At 38.6% G+C, this 15,361-nt stretch overlaps 1 protein-coding gene across 2 annotated transcripts in view; it reads left to right on the top strand.

Moving 5' to 3' along the window:
* Nucleotides 1-15,361, top strand: part of Dock7 (dedicator of cytokinesis 7) — a 208,004-nt gene that overhangs the window by 183,730 nt on the left and 8,913 nt on the right. For both annotated transcript variants that reach the window (XM_052176813.1, XM_052176812.1), the window contains 7 exons: nucleotides 312-504; nucleotides 1,328-1,471; nucleotides 3,968-4,099; nucleotides 13,144-13,278; nucleotides 14,093-14,182; nucleotides 14,303-14,539; nucleotides 14,870-15,013. In XM_052176813.1, the coding sequence (XP_052032773.1) occupies nucleotides 312-504; nucleotides 1,328-1,471; nucleotides 3,968-4,099; nucleotides 13,144-13,278; nucleotides 14,093-14,182; nucleotides 14,303-14,539; nucleotides 14,870-15,013 (1,075 nt within the window). The remainder of the gene's footprint in view (nucleotides 1-311; nucleotides 505-1,327; nucleotides 1,472-3,967; nucleotides 4,100-13,143; nucleotides 13,279-14,092; nucleotides 14,183-14,302; nucleotides 14,540-14,869; nucleotides 15,014-15,361) is intronic.

Here is a 15,361-nt window from a genome sequence, read left to right as displayed (position 1 = left end):
TATTCAATCCAGCATGCTGGGGTCGCCCTGCACATGGGGAGAGAATGATCTATTTTTAAATTTAAACATGATCATTTTCTTAGCAGCTAAATAGCATGTCTCTTTACCCCAACCCAAAATGATAGTGTCCATTTCAGACAGCATAGTGATTTCTCTGTCTGAACACAATGACATTTTCCAGCCACTTACACACTTGTCATAACTGATTTATGCACTAGCAGGAAATGTGTCTAGGTAAACCTGAGGACCTCTGACCTCCCAGTCAGTTTGGGAAGCTGGCAGCCCCTGAGAATCATTTCTGTTCTGACTAGAATCGCCAAGGGCTACCAGACGTCTCCAGACCTTCGCCTGACATGGTTGCAGAACATGGCCGGCAAGCACTCTGAACGCAGCAACCATGCCGAAGCAGCTCAGTGCCTGGTCCACTCGGCAGCCCTTGTCGCTGAGTACCTGAGCATGCTGGAAGACCGGAAGTATCTTCCTGTTGGATGTGTGACGTTCCAGGTAGGGATCTGCTGTGCGAATGTGTGGGATCAGGTACGTCAACCTGGCTGTGTGGAATCCTTCAGTGAGTAAGGAAAGCAGGAAGTCAGGCCAGACCTTGGCCAGGTGGGTGACAGTGGGCTCTTAGATTGATTGCACTCTTTGTTTTGCATGCTCTTCTGAGAATGTGATCAGGGGCATGCTCACCACCACTGAGATAGTTCTCCAGACCTATTAAAGAGAGCCTGGTTTTTAATCGAGGATTGAAATTAGGGCTTCAATCCTAGGTCCTCTGGTAGAACAGCCAGTGTTCTTAACAGCTGGGCCATCTTGATTTTCTTTCCTACAATTTTTTTTAAAGATATGTATGTATGTGCACTGTAGCTGTCTTCAAAGACCCCAGAAGAGGGCATTAGATCCCATTACAGATGGTTGTGAGTCACCATGTGCTTGAACTCAGGACCTCTGGAAGAACAGTCAGTGCTCTTAGCCATCTCTCCCGCACTCCTACAAATGTTTTTAATTGCATGTGTTTGTGATGTTCTTTGTGGTCTACTGTGAAGATCAGAAGGCAGTTTACTTCCACAACTTGCTGTTGGAGGGTGTTTTCTAGCAACAGTGTTGTAATTTTTCATCATCTTAAAATAGATCGTGTTTTTAGAGATCTCTCCCTTCCCTTGTGTGGACTAGGGCTGACTCCAGGACTCACAGCTGAGCACAGGCTCTACCCAGCCTCTCTTCTTAACCTGAGCTAATAGTGACAGCTAGTTGTCACTTACTTCATGTTCATTTTTCATGCTAGGAAAGTGATTCATTGCCATATCTCGCCAATATTTTTCCCTAGAATATTTCATCTAATGTATTAGAAGAGTCTGCTGTCTCAGACGATGTGGTATCTCCAGATGAAGAAGGCATTTGCTCTGGAAAATACTTCACTGAGTCTGGACTCGTGGGTTTACTGGAACAGGCAGCTGCTTCCTTCTCTATGGTAGGTGACTTTGTTCCCTCTGTCCCACGGTTTCCTGGTCCATAAATGGCACATATGTCAGTGTTTCTGTCTTGCACCCTTGCCTTTGCTTTGAGAGCATTTGCTCCAGGTGTCATTAAGAGCTGTCCTTCCAGCTCTGCCACTGCTGCTCCCACTGTATGTACCCTAGCGAACAGGGGCTGGAGAGATGGCTCAGTGGTTAAGAGCACTGACTGCTCTTCCAAACGTCCTGAGTTCAAATCCCAGCAACCACATGGTGGCTCACAGCCATCCATAATGAGATCTGACTCCCTCTCCTGGAGTGTCTGAAGACAGCTACAGTGTACTTACATATAATAAATAAATAAATCTTTTAAAAAAAAAAAGAAAAGAAAGAACAAAATAAAACTCTGATCTTTTAAGTTCTATCTGAGTAGATTAACACACTTTTACAGTGTGCCTCTCAGGTAAATTGGAGATAACTTTTCTCTATATGTTGAGTTGTGCTTGTGCAGTGAACCTTCTGAGTAGGTTTTGGAGGACCGGCTCTCACCTGTCAGAGTTCATCCTGCGTCCCTTGCCTGCCTGCCCTGCTTGTATAACTCGAGTCCTTGTTCCCTCCCATCTGTATGTGAAGAATTAAAGCCAGAGCTGCCAAGGGGATCCAGGACAGGCATTTATAGCATTTATAGCAGGAGCGTAGCCTGACCTCCCTAACCTGAACTTCTATGATAGACTGAGTCCCGCTTCCTTTGATTTTACTGCTTAGTGTCCCCGCACCAGTTGGGACTATGAAAGGGTAAGAGCACAGCTTGAGATGATGTCCAGAGCTGCTCTGCTCCCCTAGAGACTCGATTTTTCCTCTGGACCTCAACTCTCTGTTCTGCAGCATATGAGCTCAAACAGCTTTATTATTTCAGATGCAAGTTATTCAGTCTCTTCATGTCTCACTTTTTTTCTTTTAGATTTATTTATTTTATGTAAGTACACTGTAGCTATCTTCAGACACTCCAGAAGAGGAGGTCAGATCTCATGAGATGGTTGTGAGCCACCATGTGGTTCCTGGGAATTGAACTCAGGACCTTCGGAAGAGCAGTCAGTGCTCTTAACCTCTGAGCCATCTCTCCGACCCCCATGTCTCACTTATTATCAGATGTGTTAAACACATCTAATAATAATTTGTACCTCGGGTTGGCATGAGGAAGGGGTAAAGGTCATGTGTAGAAAGTACTCATTCTTCAGTCAGTGCTGGTGCACTGGCTTTATTACCATTTCATCCTTGGCTGCTCCTTAGAGCCCACATGTTTAAGTATAATGATTTTCAAGCTCTTAAAAATACTTTTTGTGCCGGGCAGTGGTGGCGCACGCCTGTAATCCCAGCACTCTGGGAAGCAGAGGTAGGCGGATTTCTGAGTTTGAGTCCAGCCTGGTCTACAAAGTGAGTTCCAGGACAGCCAGGGCTACACAGAGAAAGCCTGTCTCAAAAAAACCAAATCCAAAAAACAAAAAAAAAAAACAAAAACAAAACTTTTTCGATTTCACTCCTTTCAAAAATGTCCTATTTCTAAGGATCATTCCATTTTTGTCAGAGATGAGAGGGTTGGTTTTTTTTGTTTTTTTGGTTTTTTTTTTTTTTGCTACTGACAATTAGTAATTTTCTGTGTCTGAATATATATGTAGTTTCAGTGATTCACAGAAGTACATGTAGATTAAAGCCTAGTGGTCTGTTGTGTAGAAATTGTGTAGAAATTAATATATTAATTCTTTTTTAATTAAGATACTAGAGAATTTTAGTTATGCTAAATTTACTTCCCCATTGAAGCTACATTATTGCTTAAAGATCCTCCTGTGATCTGGCCTGTAAGGTCATAGAGGTCTTATCCCAGAAAAGCACGCATGCAGATCTGTGACACACTGGGAAGCTGCTCTCTCCTACCATTACAGTGCAGTCTGCGTGGAGAAAGTGCAGCCCCGGTGCCAACACACCAAACCCTGTACGTCCTTAAAGAGCCAGTCATTTAAAGACTTCCCGAGAATTTCTAGTAGGCAGCTTCCTGGGCTTGCTTACACTTTTGGGAAGGTAAATGGTTTAGGTTTTTTCAGAGGCTACAGATGCTCTGATTGGGAGAGAGTAGGGGATCTTTTACCTATATAATAATTGAATTTCTTGCAGTTCTCAGAACTAGTTTTCAAGAGTGTATATGCACATATACATATTTACTTTAGTGAAGTCCTTATAGGAAAGACAGGAACAGGATGTCCTGTTCGATTTATAGATTAACTTAAGAATTGATGGATGTATAAAGTATAAATACATAACCACTTGAGTTCTTTCGGAGGAAATGATACATTACATAAAATTGGCTTTTAAGTTTTAATATGCCTAAAAAATTAGACCTATTGGGAAAGTTTCAGTAGTATTATTTTAATAAAAAAATAGTGAATTTACAGGTTCTAATTATATAACTTTTCATTGATTTAAAAGAAAGCGGTATCTCACAGATATTATTTTTGTAGGCCGGCATGTACGAGGCGGTTAATGAGGTTTACAAAGTTCTCATTCCTATTCATGAAGCTAATCGGGATGCAAAGAAGCTCTCCACAATCCACGGCAAACTTCAGGAAGCATTCGGCAAAATTGTCCATCAGGTAACAGCTCCCACTTCTTAGCACTGCCTGTGCTCACACCTAACCAAATCCACGGAATAGCCAGTTTACTTGGGTTAAAAGATAGTTTATAGTTAAAACCAGACTTATTAACAACAACAACAACAACAACAAAGGAATGAATGTATCTAAAGTGGTCATGACTATTAGAAACTCCCAAAATGATTTTTTTGTCAAATTTTGAATTATTACTATTTAGCAATGTTTTGGAATTTTATTTCTATATTACATTGTAGATTATAATTATGGGTTTGATATTTAAATTAACACCTGTTTCTGCTTTGCTGCCAACAAGTTTTGATGTGTAAATTAACTTTTTTGTTGAATGATGTGAAAATGAGATGAAATCCTAGTATTTTTTCTGCTGTAGCCGTGTTTCTCCTACACCTGCACTCTCACCCAGTGTTTCTAATATAAAAGTAATGACCAAAACAAGTTCTTATGCAATTTATAGAGTGATTTTAGTACTTTACTTCACCAAAATCAGAATCAATTAAATTTTTTCGGAAAATGAATAGACTATTAGTGGTTGATGCTTTCTGACTAAGTCCTGGCTCCCCTGACAGTCTCCTGTTTGGCCTCATCCCACTTCTATTTCTCCTCCTCGCACAGGAGAGCGCTCCCTTCACACACAAGGCCTCCACAAAGCAGGGGAGGAGTGACCGACTACTACTCCTGCAGGCAGTTCTAGAACAGTCTCACTTTTTACTAGCTTGACCACCATGGCCAAGCTGTTACAGATGAGCAGACAGAATCGGAAAGGAAAGTAGATTGTTCCTGTTAAGCCAGAACTCTTTTGTAACCTTCAAAAATATTGAAGTTGCAGAAGGTTGGTTAGGCTTCATGGTGGTAACAGGTACTTTTTATAATCAATTACGCTCATGCTCCGAGGAACTCCATCTGCCTTGAGAGCTCTATGATGCAAATAATACGTATCCAGTCTGCAACATGTAGAACTACTAGTGGTTTTCCGGAAAGTTCTGTCCATTTGATTCAGTTCCTGTCATTTGGCAGAACTGCAGTGTGTGTCCTGTTTAGCCTGGATATTTCAGTGGAATGCACCTTCTGACCTGAGTTAGACACAAACAGAATAAGTGGTAGATTCTCTTTCCCTAAAATGTATACTTAGACTTAAAAAGTACTTTTACTTTTAAAGCTTACCTTTTCAAAGGCAAAATTTTAGGAATTGAGGTTTGAACAACTGTGTTATAAAATTTCTGTTGGTCTTAGATGATAGAATATGTTCTGTTTAGAATATTTTGTTATCCTCTAAGGAGAAGAATTTGTGGTATGGTACCGTATAACTGACCTTCCTTTGGCCTCTTTGTTCTTTTGAACAGTTTTTTTATGACTTGCCCTTCTTTTACTTTTTATTACACAGAGTACTGGCTGGGAGGTAGGTAATGCTCTAGTTAGTTAAAGACACTAATAGATGGATTTGACCAGATTTCTTATGCCAATGCTTTGCCCACATGTGCTAGCTGTGGGCATTCTGTTGCTGTCTGCTTATCAACTGAATTCATTAACCAAAGAAATGTTGTTAAAATACTGTAAGTTATTTTAAGTACTGTTTGATGTAGAGGTTCTAGGCAGTGCATGGAAACCCGTTTCACTAATGAGATTCTTTGGTAAATGAGCCACTGTTACCACTTTGGTTTGTTTTTATCCTTTGACGCGTTTCTGTCATCAACACGTAGACACAGATTTCTTTCTTAACCATGTTTCACTTACTTACAGAGGTCGATTTATATGTTATTGCTCAGAGGTATAAGTAGAAAATATTGTATTTGTCTGCTGCTGTCAGTCAGAGGACACACTATTTTCTGTGTCTTTGTATAAGAGAAAAATCATCTGTCTATTATACTGGCATCCTGGCAGTAAAGGTGGATACAGACTATGGAGGGAGATAAAGAATTGCAGGTAGGAAGTGGGCACGCTGGATTAAATGGTGCTTAATTTGATCATGAGTCATTTTGCCCTGGGTATAGCCCTCACCCCAGGAAAGAAATTTATTTTGGTCACTTAAATTTAGATGCAGGAGCAAAATAAAGAAACTGAGAAAACTTAGCATTTAAAAAATTGACTTCATATTCCTGATAGTGACCCTGTAAAATGAAGACATTTGCTTCCTTTTATGTAGTAGTTAAATTTGGAAATGTTAAATATAAAATAAATCTTATCTGAAATTGAGTTTTTTATCTTTCTGTAAGGAGAAAAATCTCTAAATTATACCCTAATAGTGAATACGGCTTCAGTTCGGTGTGTGGCTTTGCCTCGAGACACACACTGGCTGAATATAAGTATAGTTGGCTTCTCTATCTGAGTCCTACAATCCCCGCTTGGAGAGCCAGAAGGAAAACCTTAGAGACAGATGTCACCAGTGGATGTCCTCCCATTCTGAAATAGCGCCTGCCTCTACTTATCTTTACATTAGCCATCACATTTACATCCACCTTCATCCTCCAGATTAAATGTGCATGACCTCATAATACCTAAAATATAATCTCTTATTTCTGTGGCCTCATCCAGATATATGCAGAGTCTTGCCACAGCCATCTCCAAGGGATAAGGTTCCTCATGGATATTCTAACATGAAACAGAATTAGCTGAAAACTGGTCATAAAATTAAGAATATATGAAAACCTCTGAGCAGTTTTTTACTAGTCCGTTGATGCTAAATCGACCCCTGGACGATGTCCGATCCACTGGTTTGGACACTAACCCCTCCTCCATCGTGTGCTGCATGGTCAAGGCTGCATAGCCCTCGCTCCCTGCCCGCATTCCTGTCACTGCCTGTGCTGCTCTTCAGCCTCCTAGCCTCTGGACGTGCTGCACGTGTGCTTTTTGCTGTACTTGTTAAACTTAAGTGGATGCTTGCATTTTAAAAATGTGGTTGCTACCATTTGCTGCTTAAATGTTTTGAAATTCCCCTAATTAAAATGCTTTCTGTTTTCTCTCTCTTGCCCCTGGGTGCTGACATACTCCCTACTTTTACTATTGTCTATTGTGGTAAGTTCCTATCTCGTGAATATTTTCCTGTTTAACTCTTACAGCTTCAGTGATTTCATTTTTTCTGAAAACTGTTTCTTAGCTAATTTCTTAGCATTCTCGTAGAACACTCATGGATTGATGCCTAGTAAGGACAGTTTATACGTAGTGTGAGGTTCCTGAGTCTGCATTGTGCCTTGTTTCACATTCTGCTCTTCGATTCAGTGGAAATTATTTGACTTGGCAAAGCGTTTTGGAGACAGAGGGTGGGAGCAGAGAGAGAGAACTCTCAACCATATTTAGCAGTTTGCTGAAATGATTGCATGTCAAGTGACACGTTGTGCAACTCCCAAGAACTTGTCACTGTTGACTACCATGTTTTGTTCCTTAATATCTTAATTTTCATTTTTCCCAAAGCCCATTTATTGTTCTCTAAATAATATGAAATAATCATTTCCTATGGTATGCTTAAAATATTTTTAAAAGAAAAAATTCATTTCTGTGTGAAAATGTGATGACCACTTCACATTTTGTGTATATCCATTTTATTTGAAAGTTGTATTCATTCATTTGCCAAATACTTATAGATCTGCTTGAAGAAATTCATCACTGTAAGCTCATTTTTTTCAAAACAACTCTATTCAAATATTGATAGCATAGTTGCATGACATTTCTCTATTTAAAAAAAAAAAACCCACATCCTCTTCCGTTTAAGAGATTACCATTCTCCATGTATCTTCTGGTATCCAAAACAGCTGGAGAGTAAAGTTAATTTTATAAAGATAAACTCTGATGCATTACTAAAGATCTTTGACCTAGAAGTGTCTAAAACGATTGCCTTAAACTTATAACTAAAGTGAATGAACATAAATGTGAGTTAATGCTTTGGTTTTTGTATGCTCAGAAACACTGACTACAGTTCTGGCTTCTTTACTGATGTTGAGTTAAATATTGTAATTCATTATGTAAATAAAATGAATGCAGAATTAGAAACAGCTAAATACAATGGGGGAGAGGAATGAACCTAAATGAGGAGTGGTTTTATTTCTGTTTTGTTTGGGTTGGTTTGTTTCAAGGATGGAGCATAGGATACTTTTAGGTTGCCGGAGAGGATGCATGGAGAGAGAGAGAGAGAGAGAGAGAGAGAGAGAGAGAGAGAGAGAGAGAGAGAGAGAGAGAGAGAGAGAGAGAGAGAATGAATATGAATATGAATGGGTGGAAGCACTCTGGAGCAAGACACTAGGCTGGCTATGGGACTATTGAGTGGGAAGAACTGCATCCTCAGAAGTGCTCTGTAATGTTGCCGCCTCCTGGTGGCAGACCTGAAGGTAGCTCTAGTAGGACCTTGCTATACTGCTTTCTTTTACCTCCTCTGCTGACTCTGTGATCAGCAAACTGTAGATGATATTGGATATGACATTTTTTTCCTGGGGATGAAGATATATAATGACTAGAATTGAACTTCAGATTAGAAACTGGTTAGGCTGAATCTGAGATGAATATGTCTGGTAAGCTACCGCTTGATTTTTTTTTACATTGGATTATACAATCTGCAAACTGCAGAAAGTTATGGTAGAGGTTGGCACTGTAATATAGGGGAGATAAAGCAAACAGAGAGGGAGAGGCAATCCTGTAGTGAATTACTCAGCAGGCATGGTGGCATATGCTTACAATCCCCGGACTCAGGAGGCTGATGCTTGAAGATCAAGGAAGGGTTCAAGGCCAGTCTTGGCTATGTAGGGAGTTCTAGGCTACCCTGGACTACATGAAACCTGCTTTCAAACTGAAACAAAACAAAAATAAGTTAAAATTAAGTTACATTACTTAAAGAATTTCACAGGAAATCTTAAGAAAAACACCAGAGAAGTAAAAACAACTCAAAGGCCGTTCTCAAGTCCTGGGTTTCTATTTGTGAGTAGACTGTGGGAAAGATATAGCTGAAGTAAATTTTTGTTTTTTGTATCACATAAAAATGCCAGAAATTGTTTTTTTTTTTAATTTTGTTTTGTTTTGTTTCATCTGTAAGATGAGAATCAAAATACTGGTACCAGTCACAGAATTTTGCCAAATATTTTTTTAAAAATTTATTTATTTATCTATCTATTTATTTATTTAATGTATATGTGTACACTGTAGCTGTACTGATGGTTGTGAGCCATCATGTGGTTGCTGGGGATTTGAATTCAGGACCTCTGCTCTCTCTGGTCGGCCTGCTCTCTTCAGCCTAAAGATTTATTTATTATTATATCTAAGTGTTGCTGTATTCAGATGCACCAGAAGAGGGCGTCAGATCTCATTAAGGATGGTTGTGAGCCACCATGTGGTTGCTGGGAATTGAACTCAGGACCTTCGGAAGAGCAGTCAGTGCTCTCTACTGCTGAGCCATTTCTCCAGCCCTCTGCAAAATATTAATGTAATACATGTAGGCTGGGCATGCTGTTGCATGTCTGCGGGTTCAGCTATCTGTAGACTGATACAGGATGATTGGGAGTTCAAGGCCAGTGTAGCCTAAAACACTAAAAAAATAAAATAAAGTTAATATAATACACTAAAAAATATAAACACTAAAATATAATATAAATATTAATATAATAATATAATTAATATAATAATATAATATAACATAATATAATAATTAATATATTGATATAATAATAATATAATAATATAATAAATAAACTAAAATATAATATAAATATTAATATAAACACTAAAAAAATAAAATAAAGTTAATATAATACATATAAAGTGTTTATAACACAGCCAGTACTCGGGCTTGGTGGAGATCACTTGTATTGCTGCTGTGTTTACACTATTGATATTCCCATTACTCTCACTTAAAATCTGTTGGTTTTGTTGATGATGCTGATGTAATGGGGATAAAACCCATGGACTTGATGAAATCTAGACAAGCACTGGAGTGCTGAGCCATCCCTGTCTCCTGTTGAAATGAACATAAAATTTAAACAAAGAGGCCAGGTGCAATGGCACATCCTGTAACCCCACCCATTCCAGAAGAGGGGACAAAAGGATCGCATGTTTGAGGCCAATCTGGGAATTTTAGCAAAGCCTTATCAACATAGAAAGTGAAAAAGAAAAAGGGACGAGATGCCATCCATTGCTAGAGCGCTTGCCAGGGCATGGAAGGTTAATAAGATGTTCCCAAGTAGAAATCTTGGCCAGAAGAATCTGACAAATAGTCTGTAGAAAGAATAGGCCTAACAGAAGGGAAAGGAGATGAACACTGTATCCAACCAACACTGACAGCCTGTGTGGAAATCAGACAGCGTAGGAAGCAACCGGGTGTCCTGGGGCTCCTTCCTTAGCATAGAAAGCACAGCTAGAACAGATGCAGATATGTTTGACATGGATGTAGTTTTCTTTGCTGGTGCATAGTTTCATCTTAACCCTCAGAGTTAAGAAAACCATAAGTAAAACTGCTTATGAAGAATAAGCTATGCATAGTGTGGGAGTGGTGTAAAACTCAGAATGAATTTTAAATAGTAAAGGAAATCATGCTAACTTATAGGAAAGTTATTAAAAACAAAAAAAAGTTAAAAAAAACAAAAGTTATCAAAACAAAAGAAAATTAAGTTGGAGGAATGTTTTTTGCCACAAGTGATGCTACATGGTTATGCATTAAAAACTGGATAGTGGCCAGTAGGTGAGCAGTAGAGAATTCCTGATCACAATTTTATTACTCAGACTGTCAGCCTCTCTTTGTCTGTGCTCACCTCTACAGCACACCCAGCGCACATGCACCATGCAGGAACTCCTTGTTGTTTCTCTGATGCTCTTGTCTCCTGTGTTTCTATTGATTTTTCTCTGCTCCACCCACACTGTTCTCCATTCTGTTCCTCAAATACATCAGGTAGGCTCTTGCCTCAGAGCCTCTGCACTGGCTCTCCCTCTGCCTGGAGTATATTTTCCCCAGAAATCAATATGAATAGCTTTTACCTTTCCTTAGCTGTCACTTGCTTGATGAGATCTCTCTCTGTTTTCTCTCTGGTGAAGTTGTGTGTTGTAATGCCGGATGTGCCTTAGGCATTCAATACTTGGATGGATGGTTGGATGGTTTCCTTCACATATGTTCCCTTTCATGATTAGATCTAACTTTTTTTTTCTGCTGTATATACTGGAGTGTCCTCCTTTTTCCTCTGTTGACTTGCCCTTCCCCTTTTAATATTGAGCCCTGTGGATGGCTAGAACCCTAAATGTAATGTGGTTCCAACAAAATTCTTGAATACTATTCTTGATAGTACTCGTTGCAATATGTACTAATTTAAATTGTAATTTATTTCATATCTTATTCTTTTGAGGAGCAAGTCTTATTTTTATTCTGTCAGTGAAGATAAATCATAGCTACATGGTTATGCATTGAAAACTGGATATTGGCCAATATCAATACATGTTTAAAGAGGTAGTTAAGAGTCATGGTACCTTCCCAGTTAAGTCACATCACAAGATTGTGTGTGTTTTGGGATCATACACGTTATGGGTGTCTCTAGAAAGACCAATAAAATTGAAGCAAGTTAGTCATTGCTCTCACCCCATGCTTGAGAGTTGGGAAGCTTAGCTAAGGGACAGAGTCCTAATTACTGTATTTAAATATTAAGGATTTAAAATAATATTTTAACCTGGAGGCCTCTGAAGCCTGGTCTTCAGGAGGACTGGTTTTCATGTGTGGAACATAGTTTGAAAGCAACAATCACAGATTTGTAAGTAGTCATCGCAGGGGTCTCGTCAGTGTTCCATGCAGTGCCTTCTTGGCTTGATTGTCAAAGTAATACTATTGCCTACTGCCGAGTCCAGTAAAAATTGTTGTGAAATTTATTTAATTCACTCAGAGATTTCATTTACTGTAAGAATCAGATAATATTTATGTTACATTTTAAAATGAAAAAAAAATGTTTTTCAGTTAGAAATTTTATTTTTTAGCTCCAAAGATATTTTTCTTATTGTGGATAAAAATATGGGGTTATCTTACTTTTTCTACCTTTGGTATTATAAAACTGATAAATTAAGGATCAAAGTTTCTGATTTTACCCAATTACCTATAACATTTATTGTTTACTTTTTAAATGTATATACCATCTGGGTCTTTTCTATATAACAGCAATAAATATAAAGCAAATAAAGGCTAGAGGAGAATTGAGAGGAGCGTCATGCTTTATGTGGTTTGTGTGTGAGTCATGCAGAACCCTTCTAAAACCATGCATTCTCCAGCTGCATGGGAAGTACCCAGATGTCCTTATTGAAAGAACTGGTTCTCACTGAACTTGTGTGAGAATTTCTGTCCTTGTACATGCTGTACGGTTAATTTAAGTCATATCACAGAATTGTGTGTTTCTGGGTGGTGATACAGGATATCACTGAAAAGACCATAAAATGGAAGCAGGATAATAATTCTAATACACAGACAGAGCTTTGGGAAGTTTAGTGGGTGCTTTTGGTGGTCTTTAAATTACAACTACTCTCAAAATGTTATTATTACCTTGCACCCACATTTTCCCTTTCTATTTCATTTATATTCTTTTACATATAAATATTTTTATTAATAATGATACTGATTAAAGAATTTTTGCATTAGTACTTCTAAAGGGTCTTGATGTTTTGTGGATTGTGTACTCTGCCAGATGCTATCCTTGACTCTTAACTTTTGTGGTCTCCTTTTAATATAAGCAGAGAGACAAAAACAGGGATTGTGTTGACTTGAAAATGTATTAGTGATATGTTTCAATTAACTTTTATATTAAGACCTTTTGGTTCAATAAGGAAAATAAGTTGATATAGCCCAACTGTATGGACTTAAAAACAAAGACCATTTTGTTTCATTTGGTAAGAAATGAAATTTGCATAATCCTTGTTAGGAATAATGAAGAAAGACCATTTTACTTGTTTTTATCCTTATTTGAAAATAAATATAATTTTGAGCTAATTTTTGCAGTGTTTTAGAAATTTTAAAATATAGCAATCTAAGTATAATATAAGAAAACAAAAAGTCTTGGTATTAAATTTTCTCATTTTCCTAAACCTAGGATGGTAAGCGGATGTTTGGCACCTATTTCCGTGTTGGTTTTTATGGAACCAAATTTGGGGATTTGGATGAACAGGAATTTGTTTACAAGGAGCCTGCAATAACCAAACTCGCAGAGATTTCTCACAGATTGGAGGTGAATGCCGTGTTAGTTCACGAATGTCATGTTTCTATAGAAAGTAGACTTTCACATCAATTTTAATTAAATCAGATAAACGACTTCTGTGATGTATAAGAATTTCTGAGAGGTACAATAGCATCCTTTCAAAGCCTTTAAATCTTTTATGACAACAGTAAATTATTATTAGCTATACGTTTGAGGGCTAATTTTCACTCATGTTTTCTAAGCTCCTTTAGCCCTCATAATTGCTCTGATTTGTCTTCGCTTGAGTAAGAGACGAGACGTTAAGTAGAGTGTGCAATGAGATTGGAAGCAGAAGCACAGGGAAGAGTTTGGGAAGCAGAGCTCTAGGCTGCCTCCTACTCTCAGCTGGTGTTGACTCTTACAGTGACTTTACTGGCTTTGGGTTCCATAAACTGGTTCAAATTATGACTCCTTACTTTTATGAGTTGGGTAAATCTTGAGAAATACCAAGACCATGTTACCCAAACTTTAACCTGCAAAGCCCCTTTGTGGGAGGTGTGAGGATCATCTCTGGCGGTCCTCCTGGTACCTGCATTTAAAGGCCCCCTCCTTTGCTGTCTACTTTTCCCTTCTGAGCCATTGCCCGAACTACAGCTCTTGAGGTCCCCTTGTAAAAACCTGAGCTTTTATTGGAGGAAAAAAAAAAAAAAAACAACGACTTGGCTGTTATTTAATTGCATGGATGGAAAAGGCATGGCTAGAAGAAAACCTGCCAGATCTCCTCTCTTGCTGAGGAGTCTCCCTCCAGGGCCTGCTCTGGGTCTCTGCAAAAGTCGTATTAAAGATTCCTTCCTCTTCATTACAGGGATTTTATGGAGAAAGATTTGGAGAGGATGTGCTTGAAGTAATCAAGGACTCAAATCCTGTAGACAAGTGTAAATTAGATCCAAACAAGGTGGGTTGATTACATTATAATGATGTGTGATTGTGCCTTTGAAGATTTCCACGTTGTTTTGCTTGACACATACTAAGTGAGAGATTACTCTTGGTTAATACGCACCTTTTCCCCTTTCAGGCATACATTCAGATTACCTATGTGGAGCCATTCTTCGACACCTATGAGATGAAGGACAGAATCACTTATTTTGACAAAAACTATAATCTTCGGCGTTTCATGTACTGTACGCCCTTCACTTTAGACGGTCGAGCTCACGGGGAGCTTCATGAACAGTTCAAACGGAAGACCATTCTGACCACGTCTCATGCCTTTCCTTACATTAAAACAAGGGTCAATGTCACTCACAAAGAAGAGGTAACACCACAGTGGAGGAAAGAGAATTCACAAAACTTGTATATTCTGTGAATTTATATGTGGTTTTAGCAGAAGATGTGTCCCATCCTCTTTGCATACTAGGATTTTACCATTGTTGCTCATTCATTTTTGGCTATCTTCTAAGTTGCTAATTCATCCTCAGCTGTTTTTTTTTAAGTATTTATTGACTTTTATGTTTATTAATTTAGGGATTGAGGTTTAGATTTTGTTACATTATCATGGGTCCCCATTTGTTCTGACTTCCTAATTTAAAGCATACTAGGTAGTTTTCAGTCAGTGCACTGACCTGATTGCTACTGTTCTACTCAGATAATCTTAACACCAATTGAAGTTGCTATTGAAGACATGCAGAAAAAGACGCAGGAATTGGCATTTGCAACACATCAGGATCCAGCAGACCCCAAAATGCTTCAAATGGTCCTCCAGGGGTCTGTAGGAACAACTGTAAACCAGGTTCGTGCTTCTTGCTGAGTGTGTGCCATTGGCTTATGTACTGAACTTGAAACATTGTAATGTTTACAGAATGACAGAATCATACCAATTAGGTGGAGAGAGTATGTATTGGATGAGGCACATGGTAGGTTCTGGAGTACAACCGGAAGTAAATGGAAGAGCATCTCTGCCCAGTTCACATACTCCTTCTCCTATGCCTGTGTTTATATTACAGAAATTTGGTCACTTAAAATAGTCTTTGCTAGATAGTTGTGGTGACATAGGCTCTTAAACCCACATTAAGTCAGAGGCAGGCTGATTCTCTGTGAGTTCAAGGCCAGCCTGGTCTGTGTAGCAAGTTCTAGACCA

This window comes from Apodemus sylvaticus, chromosome 3 (assembly GCF_947179515.1).
Source record: "Apodemus sylvaticus chromosome 3, mApoSyl1.1, whole genome shotgun sequence".
Classification (NCBI taxonomy): Eukaryota; Metazoa; Chordata; class Mammalia; order Rodentia; family Muridae; genus Apodemus; species Apodemus sylvaticus.
This window is presented reverse-complemented; position numbering and strand designations above follow the sequence as displayed.